The sequence below is a fragment of the Perca fluviatilis genome, chromosome 1 (assembly GCF_010015445.1).
Source record: "Perca fluviatilis chromosome 1, GENO_Pfluv_1.0, whole genome shotgun sequence".
NCBI classification, from domain to species: Eukaryota; Metazoa; Chordata; class Actinopteri; order Perciformes; family Percidae; genus Perca; species Perca fluviatilis.
In genome coordinates this window covers 12,458,807-12,484,460 of record NC_053112.1, presented here as the reverse complement: position 1 = coordinate 12,484,460, position 25,654 = coordinate 12,458,807, and the positions used below count along the sequence as shown (strand labels likewise).

General features: G+C 40.2%; 1 protein-coding gene across 2 annotated transcripts in view; it reads right to left on the bottom strand.

Moving 5' to 3' along the window:
- LOC120564266 (synaptogyrin-1-like) overlaps positions 1 to 25,654 on the bottom strand; it is a 34,507-nt gene that overhangs the window by 4,193 nt on the left and 4,660 nt on the right. For both annotated transcript variants that reach the window (XM_039809135.1, XM_039809129.1), the window contains exon 2: positions 2,741 to 2,978. In XM_039809135.1, the coding sequence (XP_039665069.1) occupies positions 2,741 to 2,978 (238 nt within the window). The remainder of the gene's footprint in view (positions 1 to 2,740; positions 2,979 to 25,654) is intronic.

The window sequence follows — 25,654 nt, the reverse complement described above, 5'->3', positions numbered from 1 at the left end:
GGACTAAGGATTGACCCTTGTGGAACACCACATGTAAAATCAGAAGACAAACAGCAGGAATCACCCCTAAAACCAGATATGATTCTATCCTGCTGGTCCAAGATATTAAGGGGATAACCATCCCATCACATCTACTCCAGTTGGAAGCGTGGCAGTGGAGGAGACAGAAGCCAAAACTTAATCAGAAGTATCCCGGTCCGATCAGGTCACATGTACCAGCTGTTCCCTTGTTTCAGTAAGGTACAAAGCATTTCATATTACAACACGGAGATAGTGGGGGAAAGAGAGAGACACAGAAACTGTATGAGTGATGAAAATAGGGAAGGGGAAACGTGGGACAGGAACGGCCTTATTAAGCGACTCAACGCTTGACTATCTTGTCATCATGTCTGAATTTAGTGCAGTAGCAGTACAGCAGAGAAAGAGAGGAAGCCACCATCCGAGACACTGAAGCACATCTCTGAGGCTTGTTAGTGCCAGAAGAGTACTCCTGTCCTTATTATCCCACTCAAACCTCCTCTTCTTTTTTTGTGATGATGACCTAACTACCAATCTCTGAAACATCTTTTTTTATATTAAAACGAGTGCTCTAATATTCTCAGAGGGTGGGGTATTCTGGAGCTTCTGATCAGTTGAGGAGAGAAAGTTATCTGATCCTTATAACCTGATAACTTACCCACAAGAAAAGCACTTTGACCCCCTATCCCAATACATGCAGTCTGTTAGCAAAAGACTGGTGTGAGTGCGTAAAAATGTATAAGGTGTGTAAAGGGGAATGCTGACAAAGAAGTTATGCGGAGTCAGGTTCCTATAGATGGTTAAAATCAAGTATGACAGCAGCAATAACAATCAGCTGAATGGTCACTAGACTGTTTATTTGAAGTGGATTTAATTCCGGAAAGCATAAACTGTCCTTGATAAATAATTGTAAAATGATAGCCATAATTGTTAGAGCAGAAATGTCTCGGATTCCCGAAATTGCCCTTTCTATCTTCCCAGACCTGCATTCAGCACTGTGTTATCTTTTTATTGTAAAACTCATTTATGAGGAACAATCTTCTCACACCTCATACATCCATTATACCATTACCATAGCATAGAATGACTCTGTGTATGATGTGCTCACAGACACAGAATTTGCTGTAATGGTTGCATTAAACAAATGGATAAGCTAATAGTACTATAATTCTCGCGTGTAGGGAACCCACCAAACCTACGGACATGTATAAGTCTTAACAGTCTAACTGTCTGAAACCCACTCATCCCACATCATTCTAACATCAGAGTTGGAGGTGCTGCATCCAACAAGTATTGTAACTTTCCAAAACTGACAATTGAACAAGCAAACCCATTTGACACATTGTTCTGATTGATACAGCAACACTCAAGCCTGATAAGTTAATTTAGGTTTAAATTGGTTTCAGATGGTTTTGTTTTACCAAGATAATCTATTGAATCTCATGAATATCTCCCCACCCTCTGGCATCTGCCACCACTAACTATCTTGTAGCTCTTTGATTAGTAAATTAGAGACTGCTGTTTGTTGTGTTGCAGTGAGTCCTTCAGTTCAGGCCCCATTTTTACAGGCAAGCTGTACAATTTGAGATATCTCCTTATAAACATTATAATCAAATTTCCATAAAATCCAATTTGGTTGGTGTGCTAATCTTTGGGGTACATTTGCAGTCAAGAAATCTATTTTTGTAAAACATGGCAGTAATGTCCTTGGATGGTACAGGAAGCTAGAAAACTGCATTGGTGGGATATGTGCACTCTGATTGCCTTGTACTAATTTATTTTAATAGCTTTTAAGTGTTATTGCCCTACAAGCTGTTGAGCACTTCATGAATCTTTTTTTTCAATAAGCTATTCAACTTGAAATGATTTGTTGCAGGTTCATTTGTATCAATTCCCCAGCAGTCAGTGTCTTTATACCCGTTTTCATGCATCCGTCTCTGTGATCATGCTATATACATTTATTCTTGCCTTCCCTCTTCTGTAGAGTGTATGTGTAAAGTGCATTTAGGAAGAAAAAGCAGATTTTATTTAGACCGATAAAATATAATGAACCTTTACCTGAACTGAAAAAAGATCAGAAGGCTGTTCTTTTATTGTGGAACTTCACTGAGGCTTACATGGTTATTATATTACAGGCCAGTCTGTATTTTTTCACTCTTTCAGTGATAAATGTGTAAACGTAATCTGTAGCTGTCCGAAAAAATAGTGTACACGAGTCTTCGCAATATATCTACTACTACGACTCTCGTCATAGATTTAACCATTTATTGCAACAAATGGAAATACAGTTATGCTTGGCGCTGATGGCTCCGCTCTTGATAATGCTCCCTGGACCAGCCATGTAGCATGCTAAGCTGAAACAGGGAGCACCATGCAGAAACCGCCCTGGGTAAAAAATAGAGTGAGCCAAAAGAAAGACATTGAAAACCATTTTAAACTTTGAGTCATGTTAGGACTCTGAACTAGGAAGGTGGAGGTTGGGGTGATGGAGGCAAAACGTTGCCAGCAGCAACAGTGAGTTAAGCAGCATCATGTGTAGCAGGGATCAGTGAGGAGGGAGTCATATTTAAAATATTATACAAATTCTTGATGTGAGAATGGCTGTGATTGGTGTGTGTCTGATAGGAATGATAATTCAATCAGCGGGCGTATGACGTCCGTGTCCTGCATGAACTAAGGCTAAGCTTAATGTAGAAGAAGTATGAATAGATAATGACTTTACCTGACAATCCGACATCAGCCAGCACGGCCTTCTTACGATCCTTGACGCTGCTGATCTGGGGGAAGTAGACGTCCAGAGCTAGGAAGGCAATGCAGCAGAGGAAGGCCATGGAGCCCATAAAGACGCCATAATTACAGGCGTTCTGGTTGCGGTTGAAGATGCAGTACTCCTCCACTTCGTTGGGGCGATTGATGTAGCCCTCGTTGGCGATGCAGCCGAAGATCACGATGGAGAAGAGCTGCAAAGGAGAAGAAAAGAAAGGATGGGACTATGAGAGAGAGAAAAAAATAAGCAGCCCTGTGTAGCTCATGGTACTCTCAGACCTTTGGATGCAAGACCATCAATAAACAGGATACAATTTAAAGACATTTGGCAGGATAGATCAAACTTTAATTTTATTTTATTTGTTATTGTTAAAGGCACTTTTATCACATTCGACCGCCCAAATCCCCTAGTATGCTTTGACAACTTCTTCTGTCTGTTGTGTGCTACAGGCGTCAATTCACACACGCCTAATGACATAACACTACACAATGTGTCCTGAGTGTTTTGAAACCAAAAGATGAATGAGAGCAGTCCATGAAAAGGAAGATTTAGGCATTTCTGTCATGTTTCATGGTGCCTAGACAATATATTTGCATCTTGGACAGCTACAACTAATTTCCTGTGATAATCAATCAATCAACTTATCAACTCTAATGAAGACCATTTGAAAAATATTGCAAAATTGCTGAAAAAGGTAATTAAAAAAATTACTTTTTAATTTCTTTAAAAATTATAATGACTTCTGATTGCAATAATTCTAAAAAAGTTATAACATCATCTGGGATATAAAATATTAAAAACTGTTTTATTAGCTTTATTGGAGCTGGAGTTTTTCAACAATTCAATTAAGTAAATGCTAGGCATGTTTTAATTTGTATGGCTTTCCAAAGACTGTTTGGGCGTCTGACTGCCATGATCCCATTTTACATCCGAATTATGTTTGTACTTTCATGATGAGTGTTTGTCCCTGAATGTGTGTGTAAGATAAGAGACTGGCTGCGTGGTGGAATTTCCAGAAACACCATGTTGTGGTATGATGAGACAAAGGGAAAGCTTAGACAACATCAGGTCATTCTAGAACTGGGCAATCTATCGATATTATATCGACATCGTGATAGGAGACTAGATATCGTCTTAGATTTTGGATATCGTAATATCGTGATATGACATAAGTGTTGTCTTTTCCTGGTTTTAAAGGCTGCATTACAGTAAAGTGATGTACTTTTCTGAAGTTACCAGACTGTTGTAACTGTTCTATTATTTGCCTTTACCCACTTAGTCATTATATCCACATTACTGATGATTATTTATCAAAAATCTCATTATGTAAATATTTTGTGAAAGCATCAAGAGTCAACCCTACAATATCGTTGCGGTATCGATAGAGGTATTTGGTCAAAAATATTGTGATTTGTGATTTATTTGTGATATTTGATTTTCCCTTTATCTCCCAGCCCTAGGTCATTCATAGGTCAGAGCTCAGGGGACCAGAATATTCGGCCAGAGGATAACCAAATCTGTTCATGTATAATTATGTTTATCTCTCTACCGATACAAAGAGTGTCGACAGCTGCAGCAAAAGGGAATGTTTTGTTTCAGGACTGTCTCTGCCACACTTTAGCATACTTCCCAGAGAGAGAGAGAGAGAGAGAGAGAGAGAGAGAGAGAGAGAGAGAGAGAGAGAGAGAGAGAGAGAGAGAGAGAGGCTGAACTAGGTCATTGTTGAAATCACGATAATTGAACACGATTACTCGTTGACTTCTGGAAAGATGCTGCAATTACTGAACTTAAAAAACAGTGGAAAAAGTTAAATTAATCAACAGTAAAAAGAAAAAACACAACTGTGAAATTTGCCTTAATACTGTGCCTATTTAAACTTTATTTTTTCATTCAGAACACAAGAGAAAATAAGAGTTTACTTGCAAAACGTAATTGTTTTTGTGATCATTGGGAGGCAAAATCATAATCACGATAAAATTTTGATTAATTGCACAGCCCTACTTTAGCATCTTTGTTTATGGCACCTGCAATATCTTTGTTTACCTTAAAAGGTTCAGCTAAACGTAACGCATCAAGCATGAGTTTAAATACACCTTCAGGAAGATAGGAACTTCAGAGTTGGGACAGCACTGCACAATACCACATTGTGGTTGAACTCTACTGCCTTCTTAATTGTCTTCTCAATTGAGTGTTCATTAAATGCTTCTGTGTAAGTCATCAAAATCTCCTTGAACCTTCTTCACATATGTGAAATGAGTTGTGCTGCTCTGGAGTTTTTCCTTAACATGCTGAGCATGTTTTCATTCGCTAATCCGAAGTCCCTGCTCTGTGTATTTGTACACCATCACCTCACCCACTTCTCCACTCGCATGTTTTGTAATAATTCATAAAAGCCTTTTACAGCCCCAAAGAATGCCACTGCTGTAGTCAGGTGGTATATTTAGACCGACCGGGTAATTTATGAATAAGGAAAACACTTCAGCATGACGCTTTCAGCCCATAATGTCACGACAACCCTGCAGGGGAGTTTTATGAATAATCCCTCATGTCTTTTTTAAATTGTTTTTCTCAATGTGCCTCTAGGTTCTCTCTTAAAATATGGAGTTTGACTGTGGAAAGATTCTCTGCTATTCTATTTAGTATGACATCTCAGCTACTGAACATTGAATGATATGAATAATACATATGCAGTATAATTCTTAGCGAAGACGTTATGAGGACATATTGGCTATATCCAATTTGGAAAATACTCAGCACATTAAAGTTGTGTGAACATGGGATTTAATCTGCATTTTTCTTTCACATCATTTTTGAGTTTTATTGTAAGTTTTATTGCACCTAAATGTTTGTGAAATTACTAAATTTTTTACTAAATTTCCTAGCTCTGGTGCAATTATTTCAACCGTGCATAGTGCCTACCAAATTAAAATTTTTATTACAAAACAAAATAACTTTTTTGTTTGTGGTGTGCATATTTGGCGGGGGATTTAGGTGATGTTAAGTTTTTTCAATTTAAAAAAGGCAATTTCCCCATGCACGTGTCTCTTTGTGGGGTTCTGTGTCTCTTTGTAATTGTGTTGTGTCTCTTTTTGGTCATTTTTGTTTTCTTTGGAATAGTTTTAGGTCTCTGTGGTCATTTGGCGTCTCTTTGTAGTCGGTTTGTGTCCCTTTGTGGTAGTTTTGCATCTCTTTTTCACATCATTTTGGACCGTTATTATCACCATATCTGTGTCTAAAACGTTGGAAAAGCTAGAGCAGATAATGAATAAATAACACTCTTAACACAACACACAACTTGCTAAAGAAGTCCAACTACAATCACTAGATCTAAGAAAAGTATTTTAGTTACATTCATTCGGCTAAGGTTATGAGAGAGAGCCTTGCATGGTATGCCTCATGCTGCCTATGATATGCTATATGTAACTGATATGTTGTGACATGTTGTTCCAAACTGCACTTTTAAAGCATTGAAAATGAATTACCACAAAGACATGTATAAGTACTGTGTGTGAAATCTTGTGAATGTGGTTTTGGTGCTCCGGTGTTTAATTCAACTAATGGATTACAAAGCCCTCTTTGGACCCTTTAGTCATATGAAATCCTTTTTAAGTGTTTGATGAAAAAGAAAATCCAAGGCGGCGAGTTGAGATGTAATGCCAATTTTCTTAATTGCAAGAACTTGCTGGAGAGTTTTTTTTTATCCTGACATGGTTGGTCTGTCACGGTGGCGACAAAATGGAGTACATCCGTATATCATACTGCAGGAGGAGGTCAATATGATAGCATCTGATCCCTCAGCTCTTCTGCATCCCTCTCCTTTCCTCTTCTCTCCTCCGTCCTCTGTCTCGATGAGTGGGGACGCAAAGGGCTACAAAATGGAGTCAATTACAAGAGCAGGTTACTAAGATACCATCTAATCCTCCTCTCCTCTCCTCATAGAAACACCCTTTCTGAGGCCATAAATATGAGACCACAAACACATACAAACACCCCCAGTGTTCCACCCTGCAGTGCAGTCTAGCAGTCTATGTACTTCAGCTGATAACAGCAGATCAGACCACCCCATCTAACTGACGAACCCTCAGACCAACCCTCCAGGGAGCTAGTTGAGTGTGTTTGTGTCTGTCTGCAGTCTGTGTGGGGATTTTGCTGTGGTGAGTGATGGACTCTGAATGTGTGTAAAAGAGAGACAGAAAGCTAGGAGTCCACCTCGGGTTGGTGAGCTGCGTGGATAGTTTACCCAGCTGTTGTGTCTGTATTTATGTGATAAATGACAGCGATACAAAAGGGAGAACACACAATACACTGTTCTTCCACTGACAGCCCTGACCATGAAGGCCAACAACCAGGCCAGGAGGGAACAGAGATGTCAGTCAGGAAGCGGATTTTCTCTTCCACTCTTTCTGACTTTATCAGCTTTTAAGCCCTTCTCTCCACTGCCTGGTTCACACTTGGTAAACCACATTTCTCGCTGCTCACACAGAGTACTCAACTTCTGACATTCTAGCCGAGGAAGAATATACGGTCTGTTAAATGTCCTTCAAAGACAAAGACTTCGTTATTTTGTGTCTGAGATTTTTACATTTTCGGATCAGCACAAAAAGGGGGGGAATTTAAGTGATTTATTAAAAATGTAACAACAACTTTTAACAAAAACAACTTCTTTCACCAGTAAATTGCTGTTAAATGACAAAAACAGATGAGAAAAGGGTATTTTACAATAACTTTAAACAAGGTTTACCAGTTTCAAGTAAAGGCAACGTCCTTGTTAGTTTTAGTCATATTTAGTCATTCACATATCTTTTTTTGTTAGTCAAGTTTTAGTCGACTAAAAGTCTCGTCATTTTAGTCTAGTTTTAGTCAAAACATTTCAGTTTTTTTTTTCTGAGATTATTTCTGATAACCATTTCAGTCAAATAGTTATATAAAAATAAATTATATAAAGTTATATAGATATCGAGCCTCTTCCTTATTTTACCAGTAAATTCCTGTTAAACGACAAAAACAACCATAGGAAAATGGTATTTTACAATAACATTGAACGCAGCACGAGGCTGGCGAGGCGAGTTTGAAGTCAACGCAACATCGGAGTTGTTTTTCAGACAACGGCAGCTGCAGACTGTCGTACGTCCCCCCTGTTGGAATCCTACAAGGTGAAATACAGACAAACTTTTACACCGTTTAGCTGTCACCATTTTCGATGGTGTAGCCCCACAGACCCCCGCAGACCTCTCTGCGTCTACGTCGGACCCTACGCCGTAGCCTGACGTGCACCTCTCAAAAAATGTAACTACATGTCGCAGCGACGCACGTCACTCGGCAATGGCGTTGTAGCGTTGCTTTTTCAACGGCCTTTAGTGTTAACTAGCGTGACATGCAGCGATGCTTCTGTTGCCTCCAACGTCTGTTTCAGAGCATCAGAGAGCAGCGCAGGCATTTAAAGGTGCACTATGAGTTCCTGCATGGTTTCAGCGCAATTTATTTTTTGTCTCAAATCGTAGGCATCTCCCCTTGATCCGCTAGGTGCCTGCCCCCTGAATACACTGTGAAAAAGCCCGGTCTTGGGAGACAACACAGGGGTCGTAAACGTCAAACAAGCACTACGGGCACAGGCTGTGCACCAGTATACAACAAACCACATTCCAGCCAATCACCGACAAGATGGTTGGGGGAGGGGGTGAGGGTTAGTGACAGTGAGTCAGTTAGTCATGACAGTTACGGAAACATGGGGGAAGGGGCGAGCTTGCTCGGTTTTGTTTGGTATTTATTTGGAATGTCAACAGAAGTGACATTGTGCAGGAACTCATAGTGCACCTTTAAGTGTCAACCAAATCCACGTTGCTATTCCGGTACCGGTCGTTTAGGCACCGGAGAGAGAGAGAGAGAGAGAGAGAGAGAGAGAGGGAGAGAGAGATTTATCAGCCTACTTTAAGTAACAGCGACAGTAAAAAGGTATTTCACACTATTATTATGGTTAAACTTTGCAACTGATCTGCGGTTCACATGCATTATATGACAAACTTAGGTTACATGATAAACTGAGCAAACTCCATCTGCTGAGAAAGACAAAGACATGTGGTTGAAAGCTTCGGGAAAAGCAAAGAAGATGCTATGATAGTGCTATACTCTTGGTATGGTAATGTCGGTCAGTCCACCACTTGTGACATCTCAAATATCACAACAACCTTTCGGGGCCCTAGGTCAATGGAGGGAATTTATTAATTCATTCTAATAACTTTTGTCATCCCCTGACTTCTCCTCTTTGGCCAAATTTCAAATTTGGTTTATGACTACAGTAAATACCTGCAAAACTAATAGCAATCCCATCAGCATCAGCTGTGGTTTGTGTTAAGTGCAATTTCTTAGCATGCTATAGGAGCTAAACATTGAAAACAGCGCACCTGCTAAATATCAGGATGCTAGCATTGTCAGCGTGAGCAGGTTAGCATGTTTACGTTAGCATTTAGCTCAAAGGACCGCTGTGCCTAAGTACAGCCTCACAGAGCTGCTAGCATGGCAGTAGATGCAGTTTAACATTTAGTTGATTAAAACAAAGGCTGCGATTTACTGTATGTTATAAAAAAGTATTTACCAATGAAAATCAGAACCATAATTGTTAGGAGACATGATTAAAATCGGATTTCAAATGTAATATAAAAAACATGTCACCAACTCACATAGACCTCAAGAAGAACTTTCCATTTAAACATACAGTATGTAAGGGAAATGAGTTATATCACAAGACAAAATGTACATGTTAGGCTTGAAATTGAGGCTTGTTTGCCTTCATAGTTGAAATGTTTTTCTAAAAGCAATCTGCTTTTTTGATAGCTCTCTTGAGCAATTGAGTTTTCTCTCTAAATGTTGGGAGAGAGCATGCACTGAACAGTGAGTTTTGAAATCTCACCCCTCAGTCACATTAGCTACAAGAGACGGCAGGCTGCCATTAATTTTCAATGGGAGTGGCCATTTGCCAGCGACAAGCGACGAGCTTGCCGCTGCCACAAGCAAGGCAGGGCAAAAATAGACAAGAAGTCGATTTTATGCAAATGCTGAGCGATGCCACAAAGCGCCTGCCAATCGGAGTGAAGACAGCGTGAGAGCAGCGTGACGTATGTACGTTGGTTGCTTGAGTCGAAGAAATTCATTCAAGACGGCGGAAACACTTCAGGACATCGTATTTCTGTATATATCTGATATGTTTGGCATTTTATCTCATAGATTTTGTTACCCCTATCGATAAATAAATACTTTTAAATCCCAAAACAGTTCTTGTGACTTGACAATACCTCTGAAGTGACTTGTAAGACCTCTTGCAGATACTAGGCAATAGCATGCTACTATCGATACAGAAGCGTCACCGTGTCAAACGTTCACAGAAACAAAATCGATCAAACTTTAGTTCCGCAAAGCTGTAAGAAAATGGAAGAAAAACTTGTTTTAGTGGTGTCCATGTACAGTATAAGTATATCGTACAGTATATCTATGGGTCTATCCACAAAGTAAACAGAGGGGACGTGCTTGAAGGTAGCACCAGAGAATTTCTGTTTACTTTTGCCAAGCAACCAGGGGTAGGCTCAAGCCCCCAGGAAGAGCGCCATGTCTAAAAGCCACCATGGGCTTAGCGGATAGGGGTGGTACTGCACCCCATGACCCGGAAAGACTTTTCACATATACATTGCATGGCGAAAGAAACTATTATATATATATATATATATATATATATATATATATATATATATATATTTATTTATATATATATATTATTATAGTCTATATTTCATCGGATAATTTGTTTCGGGGTATATCAACTTACCAGCCCGAACCCTGAAAGGGTCCTTGTTTAAAACATCACGTTTTTAACATTTTTAACATTCACTAGAAGCGAATCCAGTATTATTAAATTTGGCATGATGAATGCACATAATGGACGCGAGCAGAGCCGCGGGGCTGTGCACGCCCGCTCACATGACAGTTCTCCCGAGCTCATGTAGCTAGCTGTAATAATGGATATAGCTAGCTATTTGTTGTAATTCACCATGTGTTCTATTAATCCGTCCATGGTATTATCTTATGAAGTTATGATACATTCGAGGGATGTATGTATGCTGTAAAGCCTGTTACGTGTAACGTCATTAGTGTTTCCCAAACTGGCGGAGCTATCGGCTAGCTAGCTAGCTGCTAACATCAGGGGTAGCTAGCGTGGCTGTATTAAGATCTATACATAGCTAGCTATATGCCTACATAACGTTACTACAGACATAGCGATTACATGGCCTTGGTTCTCTCTTATGATACATCCGAGGGCTGTATGCTGTAAAGCTTGTAATGTGGATAAAGGATGAAGCCATGGATGAGCTTTGTTCACAAAACTGCAGGCTAACTGCTAGCGCTAGTTAGTAGCTAGCTAGCTAGCTAGCTAGTAGCATGACATAATTATTAAATCTCCTTGGTTGTCTAGCTAAATACATCTATCGTTTATTTAGCTAAGCATGTAAACGATCGGGAACAATGAAAACACAATGTTTAACGTTAGTGAATATTTTAGACAATGAAAATGGCGAGTTCATGAGTTCGCCACTTGTAAGAGACATGAGAGAGAAGCTCATGAACGAGCATGTTGCCACCGGTTGCTAAGACAACACAAACAAATTGTTGCTAGTGCGTGTGTCCATCGTGACGTCATGGGCCAACAATGCGGAAGATCCGAGCTCCATGTTTGCCTATGCGCTTTTGAGCACTCTCATTGGAACGTACGGGGCGTCCCGCCGAACACTGTATCCAGTTCTCTTAATACATCCATGGGTAGGCTATGCACGCCCATCAAGCGAGTGCGTGTCGCTGTCTTTTGTAGCTAATGTGACTGTAGGGTTACTACCTGATAAAGTATCCCTGAGTCACTTAATGTCACGTCTAGTCCCTGTGTCAAGTTTCTGTGTTTAGTTGGTTTCATGTTTTCTGTTAGTTTTCCATTTCCTGTTTTGTTTTGGTAGTCTGGTTTTCTGTCTTGTGTTGTCTTGTTTTACTTCCTGTCTTTTAGTTTTCCCGCCCCTTGTGATTGTCTGACGTCTTTCACCTGTTCAACAGCCGTTGTGTCACCTGCCCCTTGTTATCACTCATTTACTTGTGTATTTAGTCTCTGTGCTTTCTGTGTCCGTTGCTGGTGGATCGTCCTTCGTCGCGAGTCTTTGTGTGTTAGTTCCTTCCAGTGTAAGCTATTACTCGTGTTCTTTTATTTCCCAGTTCCTTCCGTGTTCCTTGGTTTTTCCTGTATTTGGACATTACCAGCTTGCGTGTTTTTGTAAGCTCTCTTTGTGTTATCATTAATAGGGCTGTGCTCGATTGAAGAAATTCTTAGTCGACTAACACTCATTCAATTGTATCGACTAATCGATTAGTTGATTTAACCGACAGATCTGTAAATCTGAGTTTCTCCGCAAAGAGTCATGGAAAAGCACCACTTTAATTCTTGTGTTTACCAGAGATGTGCTCGTACATTTCTTGGAAATAAGTCATTCAGCATGAAAAAAGCATAAAAACATGACTAATCGACTAAAGAAATCTAAGTTGACTAAGACCAAAACGACCGATTAGTCGACTAATCGACTAAGAGGGAGCAGCCCTAATCATTAAATAATTTTTATTTCCACTCCTGCGTCCTCCTCGCATTTCTGCACTTGGGTCCAAGCCAGAGTCCTGACACTTAATATTAATCAGTAATAACACAAGTGACTCAGTATATTACAGTACACGGTAATACACGGCCAATGTGCTAGGCTGTGAGTTGGCATTTGGAGTCTGTGTCTTGTCTTAACACGTATGCACAACCTTTACGTTTCCCTCGTCCTCCCTCCATCCCTTTTCTGCCTCTCTGATATCTGGTCCGTCTTGAGCCTCACGCACTCCTCTCTCCATGGAAGGAACGACGCGTGGAGGAGGGCAGTGACACCTCTAACCCCCGCCCTCCATCTACCTGCAGCCTTTTTCATTAAGGAGAGAGATGATGAAGAGATGAAAGAGGAGACGGAGGGATTGCGGAGGGGGATGAGCAAAGGGAAGCGTTGGGGGCAGAAGGGGTGTGGAGGTGGTGGTATTTTTAGACCGGCTGCATCATAGCTCGCTCCCTCCCTCCACTCTCGTCTTCTCCCGTCTCCAATCATTACTGGCCTTGCCTCTGCCCACGAGCATTCTTGAGAAAAATGAGCGCGCTCCGGCACACACGTTAACACACACACACACACACACACACACACACACACACACACACACACACACACACACACACACACACACACACACACACACACACACACACACACACACACACACACACACACACACACACACACACACACTCAACCATATAGCTCAGCACAAGTGCGCACAGTTTGTCCACTGCTTCAATGCCCGGCTTACTTTAACATTCAGGTCAGAAAACACAAAGTCACACACACATGCAGGAACACACACGCACGCACGCACACACACACACACACACACACACACGCAGTCAATCACATGATGTCACAATGCTTTGTCTGCTCAGAATAGTCACGTGATAAACCTATGCTACAACTACATATACTGAGAAGAAAAGTGGTCTGTGTGTATTTTACTTGCCCCATTAGAATACATTTCTATCTTTGGCTTTCACCTTAAAGACATTCTGGATTTGTGACTCTGCATGTAAAGCATACAGAAATTGCAGTGTATTATCATATGCATATTACATATGGTTGCACTGGTGGAAATGGCTCAGGACATTAGAATATTAAGATATGCATCATAATGTAGATAACAACTGCATGCAGCTAAAACTACTGCACAGATCTATAACTGAATGATTGCTACTGTAAATGTTGATGCATGATTTCAACAGCGTTTAGTTTGCTTTAAAGCTTTAGTGCGTAACATTTTGATATTAATGAACATCCGTTACATTCAAGCCATTGCCAAATGAGTTGCTACAAAGCTAATTAAGACTATCAGCTCCACACAACTCTCTCTGGATTTCTCAGTATTGCTATGTTCAGAAGATTGTGGTGTCCGGTGACTTTCCCGCACAGAAGCTCGAGTGAAGATAATGACCTCTTCTGAAGAGTCCATCATGTTTTTGTAATCCTCCGTGTCCTCCTTGGCTACTAGCAACTGCGTGGGGGAGGGGTGGGGGTGCGTGTGATCACGTAAGGCTTGTGTCATGTGGACGTGCCGACAGTTTTGTGGTCATTGCTTAGAATTCCTCATGGGGGAGACAGAAACTACGCACTATAGCTTTAATTTACGAGTGTAGACACTTGTCTGTTTCTATAAATCAATTAGTACCATTCTAAAAACATACTGCATTTGTTAAGCGCGGGGGTTCATTCGTGACTTTGCGAGCACTAAATGTTCTTTTGAATGCAACTTACAGTCCTCTTTCAGCAAATATAACTAACTCGGGTGTTAAAGGCCCCATGACATGGTGCTCTTTGGATGCTTTTATATAGACCTTAGTGGTCCCCTAATACTGTATCTGAAGTCTCTTTCCTGAAATTCAGCCTTGGTGCAGAATTACAGCCACTAGAGCCAGTCCCACAATGAGCTTTACTTAGGATGTGCCATTTCTGTGTCTGTAGCTATTGAGGAGGAGAGAGGGGGGTGGGGGGGGCAAGGTGGAGGGGGGGGTGTGGCCTTGACAAACTGCCAATTTGCTCGTTTGAAAGCCATGATGTCTCTCTCTCATGGGTTGGCCAAATTCTCTGGGCGGGCAAAGCAGAGAAAGGGGAGGTAACCTTGCTCCTTATGACCTCATAAGGAGGAGATTCCAGATCGGCCCATCTGAGCTTTCATTTTCTCAAAGGCAGAGCAGGATACCCAGGGCTCGGTTTACGCCTATCACCATTTCTAGCCACTGGGGGACCATAGGCAGGCTGGGGGAATGCATAATAATGTTAAAAAAACTCATAAAAGTGAAATTTTCATGCCATGGGACCTTTAACCAAATGTCTGCGCTTAGGTCAAACTATGACACCAAATACATTTAATTTGCTGAGCAAGGCCACAACTGCAAAGTTTATGGCATTGCCATTCCCCCACCTTGCTTGTTAATGAAGGAATAAAATGAACCCCAAAAACATATTTATTGTGATAGCAGTATGCTTCATGTTTTTCCATGTACACAGTGACTATGGAACATGTACATCTGTTCCCTACGGTGGCCGGGAAGTGCAATGCAACATTACAAAGAATGAAACACTTTTACAAAGCTCAAGACAAATTTACATTTTGGAAAACAAATTTACATTTTAGAAAACAAATTAACATTTTGGAAAACAAAATAACATTTTAGAAAACAAATTTACATTTTGGAAAACAAAATAACATTTTAGAAAACAAATTTACATTTCGGAAAACAAAATTACATTTTAGAAAACAAATTTACATTTTAGAAAACAAATTTACATTTTGGAAAACAAAATAACATTTTAGAAAACAAATTTACATTTCGGAAAACAAAATTACATTTTAGAAAAGAAATTTACATTTTAGAAAACAAATTTACATTTTGGAAAACAAAATAACATTTTAGAAAACAAATTTACATTTTAGAAAACAAATTTACATTTTGGAAAACAAAATAACATTTTAGAAAACAAATTTACATTTTAGAAAACAAATTTACATTTTGGAAAACAAAATAACATTTTAGAAAACAAATTTACATTTTAGAAAACAAATTAACAAGATGCAAAACACTTTTACAAGTCCCGAAACAAATTTACAAATGACAGATTCTTCACGGAAAGGGAATGTACACACACCGGAAGTGATGAGGTGTTGCGGGTGTTGCTGGTGAGCGCAGTCAATTTGTGTTGTTGAGTATATGGCGTGAATGAAGTTTATGGTGAATTTACGGTGGTCGGTGTTTGGAGTTTTTATATGACGGACCTGACAGAAACATTGGAAAAACGGGGAACGTATCGACAGCCCGCGCCGGATCGGTACAGCGGGGGGGGGGGAAGCCCAGTCCGTCGCAGCTGCAGGACCTGGAGCTCACTGCCCATTCCTGGGAGCCAAACCGACACCACGCAGCTGGAGACCCAGGCCGTATTGCTGGGCCCGCTGGAGGAAAGGGAAGCCGGGGAGAATCAGATCCAGGACTGAACGCGGCCTGATAGACACGCCTGCTGAAGTTTAAATCACAGGTTTCCTAAAGGGAGTCTGGCGGGACTCGGACTGTGGATGACGAAACATGACTTTAAGTCTCGTTAAAATGAATAACTACATGCAGAAATAAATGAATCATTAGTGGGGAGTGAGCCTGGACATTTCAAGTCTGTTTAAACTTCACTTTGAAGCAGGAACCTCTTAGTTCAGAAGGGTGAAGTTTCCGTTTGTACTCATATCTGTGAACTGATTATAATAAATATTCTTTGTATTAACACCTTAATTAGTCTCTTTGTCTTTTGTTTAAAAAAACTAGAACATCGCATGAGATTTTGACGATTTATAGTGATTTTATTTCCGTTAGACCTTTGCCTACATTGACCCTGATGCATTAAAGACGGCCCATAGACAGTATATAAGGGAGTGCCTCCCCTGTTCCAAGATGGCCGCTATTGACGCATTCGATCCATAACTGCCGTAGTCAAGGCGACGTATAAAAAACCTCATCACTATAACGTACCTGTGGTACATTTCCTCTTCCGTGAAGAATCTGTCATTTGTAAATTTGTTTCAGGACTGGTAAAAGTGTTTTGCATCTTGTTAATTTGTTTTCTAAAATGTAAATTTGTTTTCTAAAATGTAAATTTGTTTTCCAAAATGTAAATTTGTTTTCTAAAATGTAAATTTGTTTTCCAAAATGTAAATTTGTTTTCCAAAATGTAAATTTGTTTTCTAAAATGTAATTTGTTTTTATAAAATGTAAATTTGTTTTCCAGAATGTTAATTTGTTTTCTAAAATGTAAATTTGTTTTCCAAAATGTAAATTTGTCTCAAGCTTTGTAAAAGTGTTTCATTCTTTGTAATGTTGCATTGCACTTCAAGGACAGCATGACGTGCAGTGCCACTAGTTTTTGGTGGTGTGACACTGTTTGGTTTTATGATGCTCCCCTGAGAAACTCCACTGGAAAATAAACTCACCACCAGGGATTATCTTTCTGTGCCTCTATTTTCTACACTCTTGTTTTCTCTGACTGTTCCAGTGAGACAAACACCAAACACACAAACTCCCTTACTTGAAATAAGGATTGGTTTTGACCTAGTTCGTTTCAATTCAAAAACACACATCGTCTTCAGGGTCACATGGCAGGAGGCAGATTAAATTACGGATCTTTTTCTGCGAGCAAAAAAATGCAGCCAGGTTAGTGATGGTTGGAGCTGGAGCATGTCCTTCAAATGCACATTGACTGCATATTGTAATGTGTAATGGTAATTTTTCCTACTTGTGCTTTTCACCCAATGCGATACATGTATGCAGTTCAGGAGACTTTATGAACATAAATATTGAATTGCAAACAAACATGTTAAACAAATAAAATGTGCTGAATACTTACTGCACCTAAACATTCTTTCCTTTCTTAGGAGCCATGAAAAGTGGAGCATGTGATATGGTTTTCATATATGACTCTCCTTCACACCCTCCCCCACTCTTTTTGTGCTGTGATTCTTAAGACTTGTTTAGGTGTATGTGTGGGGAGGGTCCCTCGGCCCTCTGATCCGTAGACAGATCACAAGGCTCCTGGCGGTGATGAAAGCAGGCACTGTGAGGGACACCACGTGGGTCTCTGATCTTGTGACCATCAGAGGGTCACTTACAAATTTCATATTAAGTATGCCAATTGCCAGAGGTGTGTGTCTGTGTGTGTGTGTGTGTGTGTGTGTGTGTCCGCTTGCTTGTGAAACTGTGTGCATGCATGCGCTTCCTCCAGAATCTCCCTTTCTCTTTCTACTTCACCTACTTTACATCTACATTTCCTGTTTTTGCTCTAATTTTTTATCTTAATCTTGCTTTCGGTCGATTGCTACATGCAACACACACAGTGCAAACGGCGATGTAAGCCACTGGCTACGCCTAAGTTATATCAGTCCAGTCTGGCTGGTTGTGAATGATTTAAAGCTGTTGTTGTGCTGGCTGAAAGGCCTTTTTGGATCCATTGTAAAGACCAGACAATTGAACCGGGCCTCATGTCACCCCGGTATTCACACACTGTACCTCACAACAAAATCCTGTATTAGAACTAGCCACACAGAGAGGTACACATGAGACCATGGTCCAGTACTGCATTTTGTCCAGGTCTTTCTGGCTGCGGCCTTCCACACAGTGTGTTCACAATCGAGCAATGAATGAAATACCATCCATGGAGAAAAGAAATACTGCAAAGGTGAGTCAGTCAACAGTTTGTTGAGCCATTGACTCATTTACAGAGTAAAATGAATGCCACGTTCCAATTTATGAAACAATTTGAGAGATGTTCACTGACAATGTGAGTCCAAACTGTGATTACAACTCAAAAACATCATCATCATCAGTTTTAGAAAGGGATTTAGTCTCAGATCAAGCCTTCAAGACCTTTATTTACCTAGTTCTCAATGAACCTTTGTTTGGGAATATAGGTTTATGTATAAGTATCGCTGTTGTTGTGTGTTTTGGATTGAGGCTGGAAGAAAACGCACATTGCCATAGTTCGGTATGATGTGTCAACTGACCATGTTGGAGAGCAAAAGTGGCCGGACACACTCGAAGGCTGGGTGAAAAAAGCCTGCTGTCGTAGAGAGGGCAAGACACGATAATCGTTGAAATGGGTAACAGCACATTCAATCTCAGCAGACGACAGTGTACGCTCTCGTTTGTACACACAAAAAATGACGGAAGTAGTTGTGTGAAGAATAAAAAAGGGAATTTTAGAGAGAAGTTACAATTTTGCCTACTTTCGTAACTCCACACACCTAGCCAATCTCTGCATATGTTGGGCATTCATGTCGAATCGCTTGGCTTAGGAAAACTGCAGAAATTGTCGGATAGAAATCCCCCCCCCTAAATCTGAGGTTGAAAAGGTGTGGAGGGGGCTTTCAGACGCTGTTCAACCATCCAACCATCAGTGTGAAAAAGTGGTCTTCTGAGGAAATCTAGCACTCCAGAGTTCCTTGTAATTTTGCAATATGTGTATTTAGAGCTTTTGTTGCACTCATTACAGTCACTCTAGATAACAAAACAATGACAATGGAAGAAAGAACCAACTCTGCCAAGAGTGTTAAGATACATTCAGCAATGAGGGGAGACAAAGCTGTGGATGAAACACACGTTGGAGCCTCTAAAGAAATACTCTGAAAAGGAGTAATTCACTGAGATTTATATTTGAGCTGCTGTCAGAAGCAAACAAAAACAAAATGACAGAAAACACACTTGTAAAAGGAGAATAATACAGGATCACTGCTGGAGGATATTATATACTGTGTATTTGTGCAAGGGTGTGTGTGTGCGTGTGGGCTTATTGTCTGCTGCAGTGTGTTGGCCTGGACTGGGGATACCTGATTGCTTCTGTCACCATGGCAGCAGCTGCTCATGTAATAAGAGAGAGAGTGATGGAGAGAGGAGACCTTGTCAAAGTACAATTCAAGGAGCGCCACTGCAGCACCAAGGGTACACAATGAGACAGACGGACGTAATCACAAGTCTAGGACACAGAGACACTTATAACCACACATTTCCACTCTGTTCTACCCACTCACTCACTCACTCACACCATGGATGTATTATATTGACTGGATACCGGATCCCCAAATGGAGCCTGTTCAGATTAACGGAATTGCTCGTCTGGCACATACGGCAAAAAAGTTTTCTAAGCTTCCGGGTTTACTTCCGTGACACGCAGCCCACTGAATATGCGCAGCAGTGTTTCTTCCGCTGGCCCCGCCACCAGAGTTCCCGATCGTTTCATAGATTTTACATTGTGGAGATGTCACAGGTTTTTAAAAATCGCTGACATTCCCTGTTATTTTTATTTATTTTTGTTGCCTGTAGTTTTGTTTCATGTATGAAATGTTTAGTTCTAGTTGGACAATGTTATGGGTTACAATATTGTGTTGTGGCTGCTGTAATATGTTTATTAGGTTTAAATATGTTTCTTTATTTTGCGCAAAGTAGAGTATGTTGTGTGTGGACATTGGACCGGAAGCTGTGGATGAAATTACTTTTGTATTGTTGTAATTCCATGTGAGATGGACCATATGAAAAGTGCATGGATTAAGAATCCAGAATAGAAAGAGTCAAAACAGATCTTATTTGCAGTTCGAGTTGTCCTGGCAGCAGTTTTATAAGCGTCTCTTTTACAATGGTGGCCTATAGGGAAAATCCTTTCTGGGCCGCGAGGGGGGAAAGAGAATTGGCGGAAAGGCTGAGCACTGTTCTTGGGGGGCTGACACACACACACACACACACACACACACACACACACACACACACACACACACACACACACACACACACACACACACACACACACACACACACACACACACACACACACACACACACACACACACACACTGCCCTCCTTAAAACACCTCTTTTTCTGCTTTACTATCCCTCGCCATTTCAATTTGGGAGGCAATTAGAGAGAACATGATCAGATGATAAGAGAACAAGGCTGTACCAAGGAAGCAGACGGTTCCTCAATCGTAGAAAGCATAACAGAATCAAATGAGAGTACTGCATATCAGTCATTCAGTTACTTCTGTTTGTGTATTTAACTAGTATGACAGGCTTGTCATGCTTAAAGAGCAATTTCACTACATGCTATATTAATCTTAAAAGGACCATATCAGTGTGTTTGAATGTTTTTGCCCATGTACCACTTGCATCTAGTCTCCATTCCTTTCTGTATCTGTTTGCAGACTCTGGAACTTGTTTTAGTCGTATATTCCATCACAGTGAACAATGATGAAGAATATAGGCTATATTGTAACCAATGCACTGGGGATGTACCAATCAAGTTTTTTGGCACTGATACTGAAGTACTTTAATAGTGGGTATCTGCAAATAGTGAGCCGATCCATAACCATATTTACTTAAAAGTTGATTAAATATGTATTGGAAACAATCAAATAAAAGACTCGCCTTATTTTTTTTTTTTTCAAAAATACTGAAGGTCCTGATTAAAAAATAGCAAATTGATCATCTTAAATTATTGACATGACATAAATTAAAGATTAAGAATGCAATTGCTGAAACTGACGTGACGTGATCAGCTGTTGAGGAGAAGTATCACTCTGTTGGAGTTTTTGGGACTAGAAAAACAAAGACTGCTCGAAATTGTACAGTGGTGTTACAGAGTGGAGTTTCCTCGCTCACATATTATTTTGGTTCGAGTACAGGCACAGCCGACTTTCATTTTGTCCTGTTATCAAGTTATAATCTGTGTATTTATGTGTATATCATTTTCACATTCACACATTCTAATTTCCACTTGCACATGGAGCAAAAACGCTCCCACTGTAGAGCTTGCGGTGAAGGAGAGCGGTGTTGCAACTCTATCTGATCATCTTTGTTTTAGCTGATGCCAATCCAATAAAAATATGCCCGGATTGGCCCAGATGTCGATCCATAGGATCATCTTGAGGCCTCTCTACAAGGTAAACTCGATAGTAAGCTATTCTTCGCTATATCCTGTTGCTATTGATCAAAGGTTGTAAACCCCAGTGGCAATTCTTTACATAGTAATAATGAAGAATGGTCTGGGAGCAGCACCCTACCCTTTCCTCCTTTAACTCCCTGATTTCATCACTCTCTTCATCAGTAAACTGTCTGCCAGTCCTATTGTCTGAATTCAAAACTTCCTTATCCATTGATTAGACTACATATCATAATGTTTGATCACTAGGCCTACCTCTTGACCAACGTTACACATGTGTTGCCCTTCCATTGTTCTGGGTGTCTCAAGTCAGTACATAGAGAACTTTATGCGGAAATTACCCGGCTTCAACAGTCACAGTTCTTTGCGATAGCAACAACTCTGACCATGCTGCTATGTTGATTTAAATGGAAATGTCAGTTCTACCCACATTCTATATCTATGGTTGCAGGCAGCCCTACAGTGGTTACATGGAAGAGTTGGGAAATGAAAAGTGAAAAAGTCAGATTAGAGAGCTAAAAGTTGCAGCTGGAGTAACAGGGCCTGGAATTAGATTTGCCTGCTTCTAATCAGGCAGCGCAAACACAGATGAACAAAGTGCAGACGTACAACAAACTTACTTTACGTTTTTCACTGTACTTAAACCAAATGGAAAAAGCAGTGATCATGTCTTTTGTTTTCAATGTACACATAAGACTATTGAGTGAGTTAAGTTTACCACAAAAGACAATACATTCTATCCCAATTGCAGTATGTTCTAATCAGTGGAAAGTTTAGGGACTTCCTTAGTCTGACGTTGTCAGACTCAGATTGTAGTCAGAATATGAGTCTGATACTGCTCCATAGACCTCAACAGTCACACCCACAGTCGGTTCTGGAAGTAAGAATACAATACAATTTCTCCATTGACAATTGGAGTATAAGCCATAACTGTCGATGGTAGTCTTAAAACCAGCTACGACATGACTAAGCGATTGTATATGTTCATATAGATGCCAAAAGTTCATTGGGCAACAACCTTGTTTTGAGATAAATGTCTTTTATTCGCGATGTCTTGGATAAGTACTTCATTACCCACAATCCTGAACAATCCCACAATTCCACAGTGATGCCTCTGATTGGTGGAAGTCATGTAACTGTTTGGTTAAACCCTAAACCCCACGAAAGTCCATGAGGGTCTTTACTGCTGTACTTTGTAGGCTACTGTAATGTTACTGTCTACTGTATGATCTTTAATAAAAAGAAAAACTATGTTGCGTTTCTGCACGGTAGACTTATCAGTACAATCATGATCTCCTTGGCTGCCATGATAGCTTTTTTCAAGGACGAGAACAAGAGTGTCCAAAGGGGTGAAAACCACTTTAAATCGGGTCACGTTATTGAATGTAGTGTGTCCGAGGGTCAGCTTGTGGGTTTTGTAAGGGCCAGCATGAAGGACAAGACCTACACAGTTGTGGTGAGTTTTGCAGGGAGGTTGGTAACGTTAGTTAACATTATCCGTTCACTTTAGCTAGGCTACTGTAGCCTTCATACTGTATGAGTCATATCAATCATTACACGATTACTACTGAAAGAACTGCTATTAACTGTACATTCACTATATCAAAATCACTTTCTTTGGAGGAAAATTGGAAGTTGTTCAAGAGGCTCTTTCACGGTTGTCTTCGGCTATATTATTCAGTGGTGTGCAATGGTTTATGGGATGAGTAGTTCCTTCATTCAGAAATGAAAATATGTACACAGTCTTGTACCTTCAACTTCAGGATTTTCTGTTCGTTTTTTCACTCAAAATGATATGTTGTATGCTTATGAGCCACGTCGTAGCTGGTTAGCCTAAGGCATGGTCTAAAACTCTTAATATACAGATTTTTGCAGACGTCAATGGGAGAAATTAATGAGAAACTTACTTCCGGAACCTAAGGTCTCTCGGAGGAGGGGCTTTCTATTGGGCTGTGATTATGGGGCGTGTTTCAACCAAACCAGGAAAGAAAATGCCTCTACACTGAATTGGATAGACCTACAACCAATCAGAGCAACGGAACTCAACGGTCAACAGAACTCAACACCAATGAGATGAGACGAGACGCTCTCTCTTTGCACTTCCGTCCTAACTTCTGACTTTTAGACTTTTTTGTAGCTGGATTTATAATTTGTTTTGTGTTAATATGAATGTGGATAATGTTAGTGATAGCGAGATGCTTGCTACAGTTGCATTTCTAGTGATGAATTGGCGAAAACACGTTTTATTTCTCTGATTCACGGCTTTGTTCTAACACCGCTGGGCGCTCCCCCTGTTCAGTCACTCACTTGACCATATTAACGTTACCGTGCTTTCGGGCGGTCGTTGAGGCTCTGTTTCATATGTTACATGTTTGTAACATAAAAATAAAATGGATTATTGATAATTTTATTTCTATAGTTTATAGCTGACTTTACCAGCTGACTTGTCTATTGGCTGTTGAAACAGGAGACGTCTCTTATCTTCTAAAAACAGCATCTGCGACTTGAACAGCTGAGTCGCAGCGACACCATCATCTGGTTTGAGTTGAGCTGAGACAGGCCGGTTGAGGATTTTAAAATTAATGCGCTGTCGATATCTTCTATAACAGACGCGATGGCAGAATCTACACATCTCAATTCTCCGCTCTTTGGTGACGTGGTTGATTACGTTACTGTTGATCATCTGTCCATCATCGTATAAAGCCCGCCCTGACAATTTGATTGGTCCGAACAGCTCTGGTTGGAGCAAAGTTGCTCCACAATGGATCAAGTCCAGACCGAATTTCCCGACCTCAAATGTTGTGGGCGGGGCTAAGTTCGGCTGGCATCCAGGCTATGACTTCCTGACACTGACCAGCCAAATGCCAAAATGTATTAACAATCCTATTTGACAGACAGTTGGATGTTATTCTAGGCTCATGTGTAAATGTAATTACAGACAGGCTCATTTAGTTCACCACAGACCTGCAGAAATGTACAAACACGTTCACAGCACGAGTACAGCAAGCACATAAAGGCTTTCATACAATGCACACATGCAATGAACATATTAAAATAGCTTCCAAACTGTCTGAATTCTGACATGTAGGCACTAACAATCTGAGTGTTTGTGTGTGAGTGTTTACATGGAGCTGACAGAATGCGCTACACTGCTGTGAGTGTGTGTTTCTGCTAATATCAAATAGTTACCCACCGATTCCAAAACCACTTGACCTCCGAAATGCTAATCATCCTAATCACAGCTAAATAAAAAAAAAACATTAACCCATCTAACTATCTAACTTTTTTAGCAGGTCACAGTTAAAGTACCCATATTATGCTCATTTTCAGGTTCATACTTGTTTTTTGAGGTTGTACCAGAATAGGTTTACATGGTTTCATTTTCAAAAAACACCATATTTTTGTTGTACTGCACATTGCTGCAGCTCCTCTTTTCACCCTGTGTGTTGAGCTCTTTGTTTTAGCTACAGAGTGAGGCATCACACTTCTGTCCCATCTTTGTTGGGAGTCACACATGCGCAGTAGCTAGGTAAGGACTACTAGCTACTATAGACACTATAGAACTACTTACATGTCCCTCGTCTGCAGGTATTCCACGCAAAGTTGGAAGTTCACCCTCGTTTAGAAGAAGTCTCCCGGCTAATCCTGCCTTGTAGGCCTACTGACTGAAGTTGGAGAAACAGCTAGCTGATGTGGTATTAGCTAAAGTGGTTAGCACACACCAAATGTTTCGGCCGATGACGTAGATGGCCCTGCCGATTTTGACCAGCTCACCCGGAGACTGAAGGCAGGACACATTCAGAAACCTGTATCTCACTCAAAACAGCATGGATGTTTTGTTTTTTTTCAAAGTTTGAATGCGTGTGGAAGCACCAGAGACACAAAATAACACCCCAAATCCCAGAAAAAGTGTTTCTTTTCATAATATGGCCACTTTAAATAAGAGTGTATTATGTCACTTGTGTTTCAGATATGTTAAAAAACAAGAATCTGAGGTTGGCAAATGCTATTATCACTATTTGAATTTGAATCAGAATCTGAAAAACGTACTATTATTATTATTATTTATTTCTGTTTTGTCTTTATTGGGATTTTTTGTGGCTGTTTTGGAGTATGTCTTGTATGTTCAGTTTTTGTGTGTTAAATTGTGAATATAATAATAATAAAAAAAAATAATATATATATATATAATAAAAATAAAAAATGAATCTGAAAAACGATTTATTGCCAAGTAAGTAACACTTACAAGAAACGT